Raw genomic sequence first — 17303 nt, forward strand, 5'->3', positions numbered from 1 at the left:
GTGAGCTAATTTGCCTTTGAATTTCAAAATCTTGATAAGAAAAGATATAATATGCCCTATATCTCCATAATAGAAATGAAACCATGAAAAATGAAGATTTAAATGAATGTGTTAAAAGACAAAACAATCAATTAAATCTAGTGTCTCAGAAATTAAGAAAGCTTCCTTTAGATTCTTTGTCTTTAGACAAAATCTGCTGCTAAAAAATAAAGTTGATTCTTGATTTAGCACCATTCAAGACATATACTTGAGGATTTATGTGTCAGAACGAATTATGACTGACACTTCACCCTTCCCATTTGAATGGGGATACAACTGATATTATATTTGATATTATCGTCACAGATAATAATACATTATTAGGGCTGTAACTAACTTCAAAAAGTGACTCGAGGCTTCCTCTTCAACAGACAACTAACAGCTGTTAGCTGGGACTGATGATGCCTGTAATGCTTCACTCGGTGAATAACCTGTTGTAGCAAAGTAAAACAAAACCTTCCTGAAAGCTGTCTTTCGTTGTTCCATGTCTGCAAGGGTAAGGGGACCCTGGTCATTCTCAAAGATGTTTCCCACTATCTGATCTAGAAATGATGCTCAGGGATTGCAACAGGGAATGCCCTCCAGTTCAGCACTGGGTGGCTACGACACCAGATCCTATGAGCTGAGGAACTTAAAAGGGAGACGGCACGTGGGAATGCCTAGGGCTTCTAGGATTAACAACAACAACAAAAATCTGTAACTACAGTCGTATTGAGCATTTCTACCTTGCAGAGGCTGCAAGAGACAGCTCATACCATACTATGTAACACCAAATGAGACAAAAGGATTTTCCAAGATAAGTAAATTCTTTTTGATATATTTACAACCCGCAGTAAAATGCCAACCAAAGTCCTTTATGTGAGAACGTCTGAAATAGGACCGGTCAGTACTTATGCTTTGATATCTCAACCTGAATCAGAAGGTCAGAAGAATGCAAAGACACAAGATACATTTTGCTTTAACAAAACAAAGATCAGTTTCAGGACAGAATGTATTTTTTCCTCAAACTGGCAAAACTTTTGGATATACAAAATTGTGGTAAGTCATGAGTCATGAAAGGTGCAACCACTAGACCTGAAAACAGAATGTTAGAGTGTCAAAGGTACAAATAGAAATACGCAAATCAAAGGGAAAGGGATTCTCTATGCTTCAGCTGTCTGTTTTCCAATGTTTGCTCATATTCCAGACCATTATATCTGGTTTAAAATGCTGCTCCGAAGCTTGAGAATTCTAATTAGCACCATTATCAATATACTCAGGCATACATGCTTCAGAATCAGGCCCTTAAAATACACACAATTTAGATTCTACACTGAGAAGAAAATGAAAATAGCACAACAGGTACTAAAAATAGTAGCTGGAGAAAGAAGGTTGGCTTGTATGTGTGTTTGGAGAACATAGCGCTATTCTATATTCATAGCAAATGTGTCATTCTAATTTTCAATCAATATTCCATTACTTTCTAAGCTAATACCTAAATGATAATAAGAGTAAAATTATTACAGTGGATTTGGTTGTTTACTTTCCTTAACCGCTTGTAAAATAGGAAAATACCAAATACATCTTATATCCACTTAATTGCAATTTTATTTTGCATATAAGCTTCCATAAGTTAGTATTTTTTAATAAATATTCATTGTTTATTTCCTCCTGATTTTGGTAAGTTTTTCACACTTAAAGGGAGAAAGTTTTATATTTGAAGGGAGATGTAAGCATTTATATATGATACTCAAAATATTGAAAGTTTTAGTAATTATATTCAATACAGCATTAATAGTTAACTTGTACTTGTAACAGTGTGTTTGCATTTTTAAGTTTCATAACAGCTAACTTAAAAAGTCTAGAGTGATTGTTATAAAATCATCACAGAATATTAGAATATATTCTTTACATATTATGCTTTAGAGTATCAAAGATCTATAACCATCTTTGTTTACAGAGATATACATACATATTGCAGATAAGCAAAGAGGTTTGGGGTAAAGGTCCTTCTTTTTTCTTTTCTTTTTAATAATATGATTTGTAATATAGTAAAGTTTCCCTAGATATCATATGACAGACACAACAGATATATGATTTATATCATGACTAAATGGAGACTACACTGCCCAAAAGGACTGTAATACAGAATTTTGCCATTGTTCACATATTATCACCATTTCCTTTTTCTGTATCCACAGAAATTTGAATGAGTAGAGCAAGCTAAGACAGTTACATTTATCTAAGATATTAAAACAGAATCTGAGCTTTCTTCTGAGCAGAAACTATTTCAGGTGTTATGATTATTCAAGGAAGATAAAAGCAAACACTATTCATCATCAATATAAGTAGGCTACCATGGACACACTGTTATTTTACTACCTTTTCAAATGTGCTTTTAAGGAAAAGATATGTAAACAAACTTCTCAGGGAGATTAAAATAAATATAGATCAACTAAAGTGACAAGTACACTCAACAGCTTATTATTTTCCATGTTGAAACAAGTGTCCAGTATAGTAAAAAGGAATGTATTTTAAAAGAATATATTCTTAACCTGAAATTTGTACCAAGAAAAAAAAAAAAGTATTTCTTGCAGATTATTAAATCCTTCGCAGATTTCTGTGTCATACCAGTTCTGAATTCAAAGGGAAACTCTAGATCACTAAAGCCGCAAAAATTTTATGTGTGTGTAATTTGGACTGCTTTTGTTAGTTGTCAGTATTAGTCTTTGAGAGAAATGCTTAATTTTGTCTCAGAGAACTGCATTCTTTTCATTTAAATAAGGGACCTCTACCTCTGCCTTTTCACTCATCCAGCTACTCCTGTTCTGCTCATCGATGTCACATTTAACATTCTGATGTAAAACATGTGATGGAACAGCAACAAGCTTCAGCCATGGTTTGATGGTACCTAGAACAAAGGTTTCCTGTGAAATTTAAGATTAAGGTGTAGTGGGAGCGGGTGTGAGCGGGTGTGAAATTTAAGATTTAAGGTGTAGTGGGAGCGGGTGTGAGCAAAAGAAGTCTTCACGTGCTGTTGTCTTTGGGTTTCTGCCCAATTAAAGGCCCTATGTATCTATAGAATTCCAAACCTTCAACAGGCAATCTGGGTTTCCAGATGTCCTCAAATATCTTTCTTTGCCGCTTTGAATTTTTGGCTGAGAACTCCTCCTTTTCCTAACAGTTAGGGTATAAGCACAATTGTTTATACACTTCCAAAGTTGGCTTCCCATGCTAGTAAATAAACTGAAAACGTGAATTTGAGGGACTTACTATTCATAGTGATTCTTTCATAAAATGTGGCAACCAAATAACAGACTTACATAGGGAGGGAAGAGGAAGAGGTGGTATCAGCTATCTCGGATGTATTATCATCTCTTACATTTAGAAGAGAAAAATCAAAATGAAGGTCTGTGGTACAAACAGGCCATCTTTCATCTTAGAGTCTAGAGTTTTCTATTCACTAGGAATCTCTGAAAATCCTAAAACAGCTGATGAGATGCTCTGGCTAGAGATGGAGAAGGAGATTAGGATGCCAGGACACGTATTTTGATCAAAAAATTATCAAGAAGGTCTATCTTATTTTTAGACTTTCAAGGGAAAAGAAAAATCCGTTCTCAAGTGAATGTAAACATTTCCTTTTAGGCATGGAGGTGACCTACAGGACTTTAAGCATGTGGTGGGGAAACACTGAACCACTAACTTTATGAAGCGTGGGGTTCAAAACATAGTAAACATAGAGGCTACAACTTTAACACTGTTACCCAGTCAGCAGACAGTCCAAAAGTAACTGAAAGGCTGTTCCAGCACCCATCTCGGTAGAAATATAGCTTCAGAGAAAGAGTGGTAACAGAGTGTGAAGACTTTTCCCTCACAGGTCTTTAGCTCTGGAAGTATCCAAACACAATGCACTTAAAAGGAAGACTGGAACGAGGTCAGCACTTGACAACTCATTAGCAACAGAATAACACGGGTTATGGTTTGTGACACAGCAAGTTCCATCAAGAGAGACACAATACACAATAATGAACATGAGATCTTGAAGTCTTTCTTCAGAATAAACTGTCAAATGATGCCTTACACCTCATGCCCCTCAAAAATTACTATGAAAACCAAAACTATATCAAAAGAATATAGATGTGCAGTACTGGGCAAGCACAACAGAAAATCCTACAGCACTAATATAATAAAAATAATTTCAGTTACTGAACAGACTTTCCTAACCCTCAGGAGGTTAAAAGTAGGGCATGTGGGTTTATAGTTCTTTAAACAAACTACCAAACATAGGATATGTTTCTCGTTAAAAAAAAAAAAAAAAAAAAAAAAAAGGTAAGGAGGCAAAAATAAAAAGGTCTTGTTAGTATTATGTCGATACTCCTTTATATTTCTATAAAGGGTCTTTACAAAAAATAGGCATCTTCGTTCCAGGTGACTCGGTGCAATCATGGTAATATTACACTGGTCTTTTCCTCCAAAGAGGATAGAACTTCTTTCCACCTAAAAATAATCTTTTGGGAAATAAATGTGGGACAGTCTAATTTTATGACAAGTCGTCAGTCAAGTGAACCAATGTTTCCTCTAGTGAACCTGCAGGTTCGTTAACCCGAACAGAATAAACAATTCACACATAGTGAAAGGTAAATAATATAATATACACAATATTTAAAAGGTTAGAAAATAAATCATGATTTTTAGCTACAACTTACTATTATACTATCTTTCTCCAAATGATATTTGACTGTTGGCATAGCCTTGCACCCAAATATTTTGAACTCTCATTTTTTCTGACGTTATATAATGAAAGATTAACATGTAACTCTGGAAAAGTAAGGATAAGAAAAGGATATTCCTTTTAATACTCCTTTTTTCATGAATGAATCAAAATTTTGCCAACTTGTTCTGTAGCAGACTCAGATAAGTTGCTTTCAGCACATGCTTGGAAAACAAAAATAGCGTCTACTTTAAATACTCCATGTTCCTATTAAAAACATTATAATCATGGGGTTTTTTGGGGGGGAAGTAAATTGCACAAAAACCCCCAAATATTTCAGACATATTTCCTCAAAAAGAAAACCCTACAAATGTATTTCAAAGTCAATTTGATCAGACAGTTACAAATAGCTTTGAGATGACACACACAATGTTTTACGAGGCAGCAAATAAGCATTTCGCAACCTGGAAGGATCATACCTGAAATGGCTTAGAGCTGCTGGTGATGTAGAGAGTCTGTCTGATCCATCTGTTTCCTTGATTTCCAAACTTGTACCACAACAGCCATCCCTTGGTGTTACTCACAGTTCTCTGGAAGACTGACAGCTTGAAAACTTGCTTTCCAAACATATGGTAATGGAAGCGGAAAATGCAGGTTCCGTTGCCAGAAGGGTTGAAGAGAGGACTAAGCAAAATTGCTGTATCTTGGAATTGTTGTGGCTCAGAGGATTCCATGTAAAGATAGTGTCCCCTGGCTGTGCCTGTTGTGTGATCCTTCAACGGCCCTGTATTAACCGTGGGGGTTGGACCACGTATTCTGATCCAGTTGAAGTCATCCTCCACATCCTGCTCCCAATTGCACAGCCCATTTTCAAAGTTACACTGTAGGTCAGGGTCTGAAAAGTGAACAGAACAGACTGTCAAGTGAAAGCAGTATCAAAAGGTGATTGTGTTTTAATATACTTTCATTAAATTTCTAAAACAATAAAAAAAAAAAAATCTGTCTCCTAGCAAAAATTTATTTCTAAGGTAGAAAGAAACACATATCTTCTCCTTGCAAAATTTGTCCTCTGAAGAACAAATATACACCTGCCTGGACAACAAAAGGATAAAAATAAATCTTTACTTAATTACCTCCTCTTTCAATACATCTCTGCAAACTGCATGTAATTAATTTTTTGAATATTCAGAATTGTGAAGAACATTTTATTATTTATATTATTAAATTTATGTATTTTTATAATTAAAGCATGCAAGGTTCTTTAACTGAAATTTAACTGAGTAAAGGATTTAAAAACTGAGTTTAATTGGATGAAATAAACAACAGGATACAGTTTGTAGTTATGTGCAATAAGTGACAGAATATGTTTTTGCATAACAAAAGTAGTCCTAAAAATGGCTTGTGTTTTAGATCTTTATTATCCTCAATAATAGTAGCTTGATAGCTTTATCAACACTAAATTCAAGAGAGGCATTTATAACAAAATGCACTTTGTTATTTGACACCAAGGAAAAATATATTGATTAGACCAATTCCTTCTAATGTAAAAAAATAAAAGGCATATCAGAGGTGAAGAACTTGCATTTCATCTTTGCATCTGCTCTTCATAAATGGTAACTGACACAATAGCCAATTCTGTTTTTTTTTTAATTAAGCTATTATTTTTTATGATGTTTAAAACTGCAAGTCATATAGTACACTATTTTTATAAACCTCAAAATAGGTTATAAAAAAGATAGACATTTTACAAGTGAGAAGACTGAGATAAGCTGGAAAGCCTTCACTTTCTTTTCAATTCAGATCGGTTTCAAGTAGATATTCAGCAAATATCAGTGTAGGCTTGTATCCCCTCAAGCATGTAAGGTGTCCCTGTTTCTCAAACTCATCATGATTTGCATAATTTAGTTACCTCAGGATGTGATAAAGCAACAGCTAGTTAATTTTATTTTATATTAATGTTCTTGAGTTCTTAAAATTGATGAATTCGTGCTCTGGGGAGAAAATCGTCAACAGCACCCTTTAGCACTGCAACGTGAATGATTCAAATGTGAACAACCCGAAGCTTTCCTCAGTTCTTACAATCTCTTTTTTGAAAGGGACAATTATGCCCAGCATGATTAATATCTACTAGTACAGATATTTTAACATTTTCTAGGTAGAAAGGTTTATAGGTCATAAAAAGATACAGGCCACACATGCCTCTCAGTCCAAATAGGTCTTCCACTGTACTTCCATCAGTGTAATCAAAGACAGAGTGTTAACCCAAATGAACTGGCAGACTGGATTCTCTCTTTGAAAATAAACTTGTAATGCACGTGTGTGTTTTACAAAAGTTTAAGAAATACTACTCGTTTGAATACAGGAGATTCAATTACATATACCCTCAGTTGTAACTCATCATATAACTTAAAAATTTCAGAGTCTGTTTTGTCAGTAACTATATTCAGTTGAATCATCACTGGCTGTGAATTGATAGGCTGTAACTGTACTGAGCTTTTTTAGTCCAGGGATGAATTTGGCAAGGAAATTTTAGGTTGATATAAAGTAAACAATGATGGAAAGTACTTACTACAGTTGTCTTCATCTGATCCATCCCCACAGTTATCCACAAGATCACAGACCAATAACCTGTCAATACATGCTTTTGTGTCCCTGCACCAGAAACGATTGGGACCTTCACAACTTAATGCTGGAGGTGGAAGAGCACAATTTTCAAATGTAATATCATCTATTGCTGAGACACCGTCATAAAAACCCAGACTGATTTTGTCAAGTGATAATTGGAAAGGGTGTGAAAGGCGTCCAAGCTGAATGACTGCCTTCAACCATTGATTTCCCTCATTGTAATATGCCCTCCAAAGGACAGTAGGCTCTTTCAGCCCATCCACAAGCAATTGCATCTCTGCTGCTCCAACTGACTGTCCGTAATTGTAATACCTAAAATGATAAAAAAAGTTAAGGCTGAAAACTATGAGAATGGACCACATCAAATACAATGGCTTTTCTGTCATAGCTCCATGAAATATAGAAAGCGCAAAGTGCCTATTTCCAGTTTACCCGTAATTCAACCCACTTTCGGTATGATGGTAGGGTAGGCTGCTGTATCAGCCCAGGGCTTGTTTCAGGAATTGAAGATCATGAGAGAAGCATACTTCATTAAATTGTAACCCACAATTGAAAAGACATATTTGCTTCCATATTAAGCAACAAACACTGTTTACCCAGATGCATAATGTGTGTTTTATAAATTTAATTCAATACATAAATGTAAAGTTTCAAGATGGAAAACAGAACACTTACTGAATGCCAAAACACACCTCCTATCTATGTTAGTTATTGTTAATATGTTGCATTTTTACAGTATTTTTGGAGGATCTCAAAAATATCACAAATACTCAGGTGAGCAATCATACAACACAACTAGGAACAGAATCAGGAACAGAAGCAACAACTCGTAATTTCCAGACCCATACTCCAACTTCAATTCTTGAGTCTTTGATAAAAAGAGAGTTCCTCTTCCTATGGCAAATGTATTTGATGCTATTGAGAAAAACTGCACTTAATAATATCAAAGTCAGTCCAAACATTTATTTAAACAGTAGCACCACTTTTGACCTTAGTAAACAAATGATCACAGTTTACTTTTTCTCCCTTCTTTGACAAGATTGCACAAAGACGGAGAGAAGACAACAACTGAAAGCTTTTTGGGTTTTTTTCTATGTATATAAAGAAAGGATTGAAAGCAAAGTTCCAATTCTAGCACTGCAGCTTTCCCTTAAAGATGACAAAATCTAACTTTGGATACTGTAGGTAACTCAAAGAGCTACTAGATTTTTGGATGGTTTCCTGTTCTTGAACAAAATTCCACAACATTTTCAAATTTACTTAACCAAAGTAGAAATGACAGCAAAATGACTGTGGTATTTGTCTATGTATATGCAGACACAATCCTTTAATATAATTTTGCTCAAAGTCATTCCATGTTTCAGTTCTGTTCTCCAAGTGCTTCAGCTTATTTCTGCATGTTGTTCATAATGAAGACTATATTATTAAAGAATAAAATGAAATAAATACTGCAGAGGAAGGTGTGTCTGTTGCAAACTATAATCTCAATTTCGGTCCAAGAGAATCAATGTGAGATGACCCGTGCATTTTAAATATAAATTATTTCATACCAAAAGGACAAGGTGCAATTTGGTCCCGTTTGCCTGAACTTTGGGCTTCGTAGCCGAGCTACTTGTGAAATGCTGCTGCTGTTTTTCAGAATGAACATAAAATGGCCTGTCAAAATAAAACAGAAAAAAACCCTTTTCAGGCTGAAGAAAGAAAGATTTTATACAGGTTTTTAAAGCATTCATGACCTCCACTTTAAATCTGATTAAAGAGCAGGTATATCTATGCCACTTCTCTGTTTCTAAGCCTGGCTTGTCTTACCTTCAGATTTGTTGTAGGTGTGATCCTGTGGAGGAGCTTGCTTCTGAAAAGCAGGTGCAAGAGCACTACTGGAACTTCTTACCCAGTCAAATCCATCTGCATTTACAGTTTCAGTCCAACCACAGCTCTCTCTTTCGAAGTCACATACAGCAGCTGAAAAGAGGAGGCATTTAATTTTATCTCTGTCTGTCATATTACTAAACAAGCTTTGCAGTATAAAAAGGAAATAAAACGTGAATATAAACATGAATATCGTGTCACGGATATTCTAGGAAGAAGTCTAGGAAAGGGGCATGAGGACACAGAGTACAAGATGGGGTATTTGCTTCATTTTTTTTATTTATTTGTTGGGTAAAACACCAGTCTCAGAGGAACAACGAGCCATCGTTATAGGCAATGTAGTCAGTAAATCAAGTCCTTCCCTCCAAAGGCACTACAGGCAAAGCTCAAAGCAGGCGAGGAGGTGCTGACAACAGTCCTCACAATCCTCACGTTACAGAACAGGAACACAGAGCACACAAAGCAGTAACAAGCCTTCTGCAAGATCTTTTAGGGAATCCATGTTGGAGCTGGAAATTAAATCCCTTATTTCCTGAATCTCAGCAAGTATGCTATTGATAAAATCCTTCCTCTAGTTATAATAAGAACCAAGTTAAATATCAGGCATTACTGAGACGCTATGACATCGGTAGGAGGAGGACGAAATCTCTGAAACACAAACTGCTGCAGTGAAAAAGCTTTGAAAAATGTATTCAGTTGTTTTCTTCAATTCTACATATAAAAGAGCAGTGATTTTTTAGAAAATCTGTGTGTAATACAAAATAAAGAAAGGAGTGTCATGTCTGAATGAATGAATGTAAATTGGCAAATATTTATTATGTTAAAATGAAGAAACATCTTTAAAAAATCCCTATTAAATCACAAACTGATATTTTTGAGTTCTGTAATTATAACAGGCTTTTAATGGAAAACATTAAGAAAGTTATTTCAAGAATTTTTAATGAATAATTTCTTAGTTATATACATAGAACAAGTAAAAAATATTCAGACTTGACTGTCAGAATTCTACTGTTATTTTATAACATCTTTATCACAACTTCCAGTGGCCACAGTGTTCTGCTATAGCAAACATACATTTCAGAATCAAATGAAGTCTCTTGGAAATTGGGATTACATAAATGTTTACTGATTGAAGATATGGGAGTTTCTTTGGTATGTTTTTTTTTTTTTTTTTTTTTTTTGTTCTTTAAGAACTGTGTCACATTAGGTTATACATCATTTGTTAGAAAGAAAGAATAAGTTTTTAACAGGGCAAGTTAGTATTATTGTTGATTAGGGCTTCTAAAAATACAAGATTTTGTGGACTATTAAGTGAAGCACATAGAAAGGCACAGTTATTAATGCTGCTTAAAAAAAAAATATTCCACAAATATGGGAGATCAAATAACATTAAAGAGATCAAAGAAAACGTTTGCTATACACATGGTGTATATAAGTCAATCATAGAATCATAGAATGGTTTAGGTTGGAAAGGACCTTACAGATCATTGAATTCCAACCCTCCTGCCATTTTATCAATGATAAAATGAAGTAGATTAAATATGACAAAAAAAAAAAAAGAAGGAAGAAATTTTTTGATAGGATGTTTTGATAGAATAAAACGAAGATAAAAAAATATGTACAAACATTCAAGGACCTAGACACGATGGAAATCACTCAGAATCCACTGACCTAACATAATGGTAAGGGACTATGGAGAGCTATTTCTGATTTGTTTTTCGCTCCACAGAAGAAACTGTCCCATATTCCTGTGAGAACAGCAACAAAGAATACGACAAACCTTGGACACAGATGGTTACACCAAAAGAGGCAAATAAACAAGGTAAAACTGTTAAGTCTGAGCCCAGACTTCTTGCATCTGTAACTTGTAACAGCGACAAAACATAAAAGAAAGGATGCGACAGACCATACATTTAACTTTAGCACGAACAAATACATTGAGATAAAATAACCCCGAGACCTTCAACCGAATCTCAAACCAAGTATTTAAGACCTAGGGAAGACACAAGAATAGAGCAGGCTGGTAGAGCCTGGGTGAAATGTTCTTGGTGCTTGATAACACTTCAGTTACCAAGTTGTCCCATAACCTCTTTGACTGGCACTTCCATTTCAGACAGATTAACCAGAAAGAAAGGTTGTGGTTTAGGTACCTCTGTAGTTTCTTTCACACTGAACACAGACAAACTAATCTGCCATCCTTTCTAGTGCTTTATCTTCTGCCTTTCTCCTATTTCTTATTTTCCTACGTGCTCTCTTTAACCATCAGGTGGCCCTATATATTCTGCCAGGCTTTCTGCTCCTCAGGTGTTTGAGGAATTTATTGCTAGTTTTTCCTAAACTTTTGTTGTTGTCCTTACTGTGTCAAGTGTTTGGCTTCCTATGTCCATTAGAATGCTCCTTCTATATAACTTAAGGGGAAAGTTCCTGATTTGATTAAACTAAACAAAAATAAGATCTGATGGCCATTATTCAGGCCATCTTGCGATTTACCCTGTAGTTCTCTGGAGTTCATGCAATATTTGTTGTCACAGTGCATAATTTGCAAGAAAATAGATGGGAGTAACTATACAACAAGACACACTTTTTTTCTCCAAAATATTCCACAGACATTTGCTGGCAGAAGTAGAAAAGCTGGATTCACGACTTCTGGGTTCTGTAGAAATTCTGAAAGTGTGTGTGGTCTCCAGCAGAAAAATGTTCTTGCCCTTTCCCTCAATGGTCTTCATTTCCACAGCCTGTTTCCAGTTTTACCTATTCCACAACAACTCTTCTTTGACCCCTTATCTCAGCCCTAGTCTCACTGAAAAGCTGGAAATCCTCACTGGCTTTCCTCATCCAGTCCTCATCTCTTTGCCTGGCTGTTTTCCCCAGACACCTCCTTGCTCCAGGTCCTCTCGATGCGGTCTCAGTTCTCTGCCAGTTACTGCCGCACTTCATACTCATCCCCTCCCAAAGCATCGCTACTCCATATCCGAATTCCTCATTCTCATTCATTCATTGTTTTATTCTCTCTTACCAAACTTTTTATCTTTCATTATTTTCTCTCTCCTGGCACTGTATGGCTCTTTGACCAGCTGGTCTTAATCCTTCCCCCACAGCAGCCTGGGTCCTTCCTGCCCCGGCTTCCTCCAGCCCCTTGGTTACATCTCTTCCACACCAGCAGGCTCAAGCAATGCAGCGTCTGCAGCCACTCCTTGTTCTTCACAGCCAAAGGTGGTTTCCCGTCACTGTGGAGACCATTTTAGTCCCATCTCTTCCCCATTTAACTTCCACAAACTGATCCTAATGCAGTTGTCTGCGTAATTCCAGTCTCAGATCCCTTCTCCAATTTACAAGAGGACAATCTTTTCACACCTTGAACTTAAGCCCACCCCTGTGAGCTGGCTGTTGTGCCTGGCCTCACCTTTAAAAACAACTGATTTGTCTGGCTGAAATGAAGGAGTAGAAAGCATATGAGACAGACATATTGGCACGCAAGATTTTCACCCCAAAAACGAGATTGTGGAAGAGTTCCCTTATAACCGCAGCAGAAGTTTTATGCTTCGGCAAGGTTAGTAATGGGTAATATGGGGAACGTTTCTTATAATACTAAGGGAATTACTATTGCTTATACAATAGCCATTAGAAACCCAGTAATTCTGATATTTAAACAATTATGCCACAAAAATAGTTTTTAAGAAACAACACATGCATCATTCTCTTTATTTGCTTTCTAAGTCAAATTAAGCTGCATAAAACTCTGTACTAATGTATAGATTATGTCCAGTTTTTGAATTAATTTAAGACTAGCCAAAGCATGCTTATGTTGCACCATACTGTACACCATAAAAACAATAACTATTAAATACATATTACATTTATAAATACATACATACAAAACAATATTATGTTTATATGTTATATTTTTATCCAAATGTAAATTATTTCATATTTATTTTATATATAAAACCCTATAATGATTCCTGATAATCCACACCATAAGTAGACAGAAAAAAAACCACAAAAGACAGAGCATGAGGGATGCATTGCCAAAAGTCAGAAAGAGTACCAGGAATACAGTCATGTTACCAGATTATTTTCCAATTTGATCTTATTCCCTATGCCATCATCATCATCATTTTTAGATTGGATAAGTGAACATTAAGACTCCACCAAATGCATAGGATGCAGACCTTAGAAATTATACTGTACGTTTGCATTGGGTTTGAACAGCAAGGTTTGGTAGCAGGGGTGGTACAGGGGTGGCTTCTGTGAGAAGTTGCTAGAAACTTCGTCTATGTCCAGTAGAGTCAATGCCAGCTGGCTCCAAGACAGACCCCACGCCAGTGCAGGTGAATGTATCCAAAGGAGCCTGTGACCCTGCGAGAAGCCCCCACTGCAGCAGGCTCCTTGCAGGACCTGTGGAAGGGACCCCTGCTGGAGCAGTTTGTGAAGAACTGTAGCCATGTGAAGGACTCACATTGGAGAAGTTCATGGAAGACTGTCTCCTGTGGGAGGGACTCCATGCTGGAGCAGAGGAAGAGAGCAGGAGTCCCCCCCGTGAGGAGGAAGGAGTGGCAGAGACAATGTGTGATGAACTGAATGCAACCCCCATTCCCCGTCCCCCTGCACTGCTTGGGGGAAGAAGGTAGAGAAAATCTGGAGTAAGGTTGAGCCTGGGAAGAAGAGAGGGGTGGGGGGAAGGTGTTTTAAGATTTTGTCTTTATTTCTCATTACCCTACTCTTATTTGATTGGCAATAAATTAAATTAATTTTCCCAAGTTGAGTGTGTTTTGCCCATGATGGTAATTGCTGAATGATGTCTCCCTGTCCTTATCTCGACCCATGAGCCTTTCATTATATTTTCTGTCCCTTGTCCAGCTGAGGAGGGGACTGACAGAGCGGCTTTGGTGGGCACCTGGTGTCCAGCCAGGGTCAACCCACCACAACATTCATCTTCCAGAGCACAAAGACACAATGTGATAGCCATGTCAGGTCACTGCTCTACGTGTTCATCTTGAAAAAGGCAATTGCCTTTCTCTTCTGCTTTAATGCGTGGAAGTCGTGTAATGGCTTTATAGCATAGTAAATTCTTCAGGGGTCGAAGAAAATCTGTAAACTAATAGCAGTAGTGGCACGCAAGAAAGAAAACATTCAATAGCTTATATTTTATATTGTTTTCTACTTTTCTCAATTAATCAGAATAAATTTGAATGATTTTTTCAGTCCAGGACATGTATTTTTTCGTAAAATGTAACCAGAAACCTGGAAGAAAGAATAACCTCATCCTGCATCAGGATCAAGAACATGAAGGTGGTTCTAAGACCAAAAAGGATGTCAGTGCAGCAAACATTCACTGATAGTCCTCTATATGAAGATAAGTAACAAAGATGGTTTCTTGCAAGAACTGGGAACTCAGAAATCTATACTGAGATAAGAAAAACACTCTGAGAAATCGAGATCTTCAACTGAATTCTTCCAGTCCTGACAGCACATTTGAGAGGTATTGAAAACCAAGAGATGACTCAAGGATTGATGCTGTGAGATGAGAAAATTGCATGGAGACCTTGCTTGTTCAGTGGACTTAGCAGACCCAAGCATCTAAGGAAATTATCATGTTGGACTTTAAGATAAAAAGATTTAAACGAAAAATATTTAGAAAGATATTTTAAGCCCATATAATATCCTTGCCTGGTTCTCACACCAAGAATAAAAACTTACATTAACAAGGTTGAGGAGCATACAATCACCAGCAGATGGAACATTATGGAAAAAAATGTTAATATTGATGAAAAGAACAAAGCAGCTGTAGGTGGTGAAGTCAACAAAACATCTGTGCTTAGCCAAGCTAATAAATTAGGAAAAGTGACTGAGAAAAATGAAATGTTTGCATGCAATTACATGAATATATATAACAAAACATAGAAAGTAATTGTACAAGAATGGGTTTAGCAGTGCTTCCACCACATTTCTGCCATCCTTGTCATGACTGGAATACTATGATGGATAATAAGAAAGAAATAAGCAGAAAGATAGTGAAATACAGTTTCTGGAAGAATTATAAGAGATATTCTAGTGCTTTAGACTGCCAATGTGCTGAAAGGCAAGTCAACATAAACTACTTGCAGAGACATTTGTGTGCCTACATTCTGTTTCCCATGCAACAAGCTGCAGCGCTAACACACACTGGGCCAACTCAGCAGTACTACAGAGATTTATAAGCAAGCAACATATTTATAGCAAAGATCACCATAAATATACTTATAACTGCTCCACAGCTTAACCTTTAGCATGACATCAGAAGTGTGGCCAGCAGGTCAAAGGAGGTGATTCTGCCCCTCTACTCCACTCTCGTGAGACACCAACTGGAGTACTGCATCCAGCTCTGCAGTCCCCAACATAACAAGGACATGGACCTGCTGGAGCGCGTCCAGAGGAGAGCCACGAGGATGATCAGAGAGGGCTGGAGCACATCTCCTATGAGGAGAGGCTGAAAGAGTTGGGGCTGTTCAGCCTGGAGAAGAGAAGGCTCCGGGGAGATTTTATTGCGGCCTTCCAGTACCTAAAGGGGGCCTACAGGAGGGCCAGGGAAGGACTTTTTACTCGGGCATGTAGTGATAGGACGAGGGGAAATGGCTTTAAACTGGAAGAGGGCAGGTTTAGATTAAACATTAGGAAGAAGTTTTTCACTTTGAGGGTGGTAAGACACTGGAACAGGTTGCCCAGAGAGGTTGTTGAGGCCCCATCCCTGGAGGTGTTCAAGGCCAGGCTGGACGTTGCCTTGGGCAACCTGGTCTAGTGGGAGGTGTCCCTGCCTATGGCAGGGGGGTTGGAACTAGATGATCTTCAAGGTCCTTTCCAACCTAAACCATTCTATGGTTCCATGATTCTATGACATTTTTAATGTATAATCTGGGCAAGTGAGACCTCAATATAATAAAATTTTCTTCAGTCATATCATTAGAGAAAAAAAGAACAAAAAAGAGTTACCATATAGGAAGCTTGTGATAATCTAGGACTGGTTAAATACCTAAGTGGACATTTGTCTTCATTTTTAGATATAATGGTGAGGTAAAAACACAGGCTGAATAGGAAGGGTGTTTTGAAACACAAATCACCATATTTGAAATGAAAACAGGATATTTTAGTTTTCTTGATTAAAAGTAACCAGTTAACTGCTATCCCAAAGGAGTGAAAGAGAAGTTGCATGAAACTAAATCTATTTAGAATGTTTTTAATTAAACTATTGATTTGGAAGTGTTACTCTTTGATCAGAGAACAAAATCCCAGTACCCGAGTTTAAGTGTAATGAGAGAGCAATCCACACTATCATAACCAAATAATACACAGGATGTTTAAGCACATTTTGAAGAAAAGTACAAAAACATGAAGTAAATAAAAAAGGGACAGTGTGTAATATGAATTTTAATACAAATAACATAGGAAGGGAGGGAGTAAAGAGGTAAAGACTCTTCTCAGTGGTGCCCAGTGCAACGAGCCGAAGCAATAGACAGTGGTTGTTGTTGGTGGTGTTGTAATGTAAGGATGATCAAACACTAGAAAAGGTTGCCCTGAGAAGTTCTATAGTCTCTGTCCTTTGAGATATTCAGAACCCAACTGTGTAAGGTCCTGGGCACCGTGCTACTGTGGACTCTGCTTTAAGCAGGGTGGTTCAACTGGATGGCCTTCACAGGTCACTTCCAACCTCAGCTATTCTATGGTAACAGCAGAATTTTTTCCCCATCTTCACTCTGGCCCACAAGAGGAAAGATATTCTGCCTAGGGAACATCTAATAGCTATTTCTGTATTTAGCTAATCAAAAAGTTACCCAATCAAGGAGAATGCAGTTTCCCAACTTAAAAGCTCTGTATATTTTGTATACAAATCTTTCTAAACATGTAAAACACTGGACGCTGGTGCTCTAGCCAAGAAAGAATGGATACTAAAACTGTAGAGATATTGCATGACTACAAATAGAAGATGTAATTATTGATTTTATCTGCTAAAAGTCAAATTAATTTTTATTTATCTGAGCAGCACCTCTCAATTTTCCTAAGAAAAACTATAAAGATATGCATTGATTGTGGATTGCATTAGCAC

At 36.8% G+C, this 17303-nt stretch overlaps 1 protein-coding gene across 1 annotated transcript in view; it reads right to left on the minus strand.

Moving 5' to 3' along the window:
- Positions 1–17303, minus strand: part of MALRD1 (MAM and LDL receptor class A domain containing 1) — a gene marked incomplete at both ends in the record, with an annotated part of 280930 nt that overhangs the window by 204272 nt on the left and 59355 nt on the right. Inside the window, 4 exons of the mRNA XM_082479776.1 lie at positions 5209–5624; positions 7299–7666; positions 8905–9010; positions 9164–9316. Of these exons, the coding sequence (XP_082335902.1) occupies positions 5209–5624; positions 7299–7666; positions 8905–9010; positions 9164–9316 (1043 nt within the window). The remainder of the gene's footprint in view (positions 1–5208; positions 5625–7298; positions 7667–8904; positions 9011–9163; positions 9317–17303) is intronic.

Source organism: Vanellus vanellus, assembly GCF_965231255.1.
Source record: "Vanellus vanellus genome assembly, chromosome: 2".
In the NCBI taxonomy this organism is placed as follows: domain Eukaryota; kingdom Metazoa; phylum Chordata; class Aves; order Charadriiformes; family Charadriidae; genus Vanellus; species Vanellus vanellus.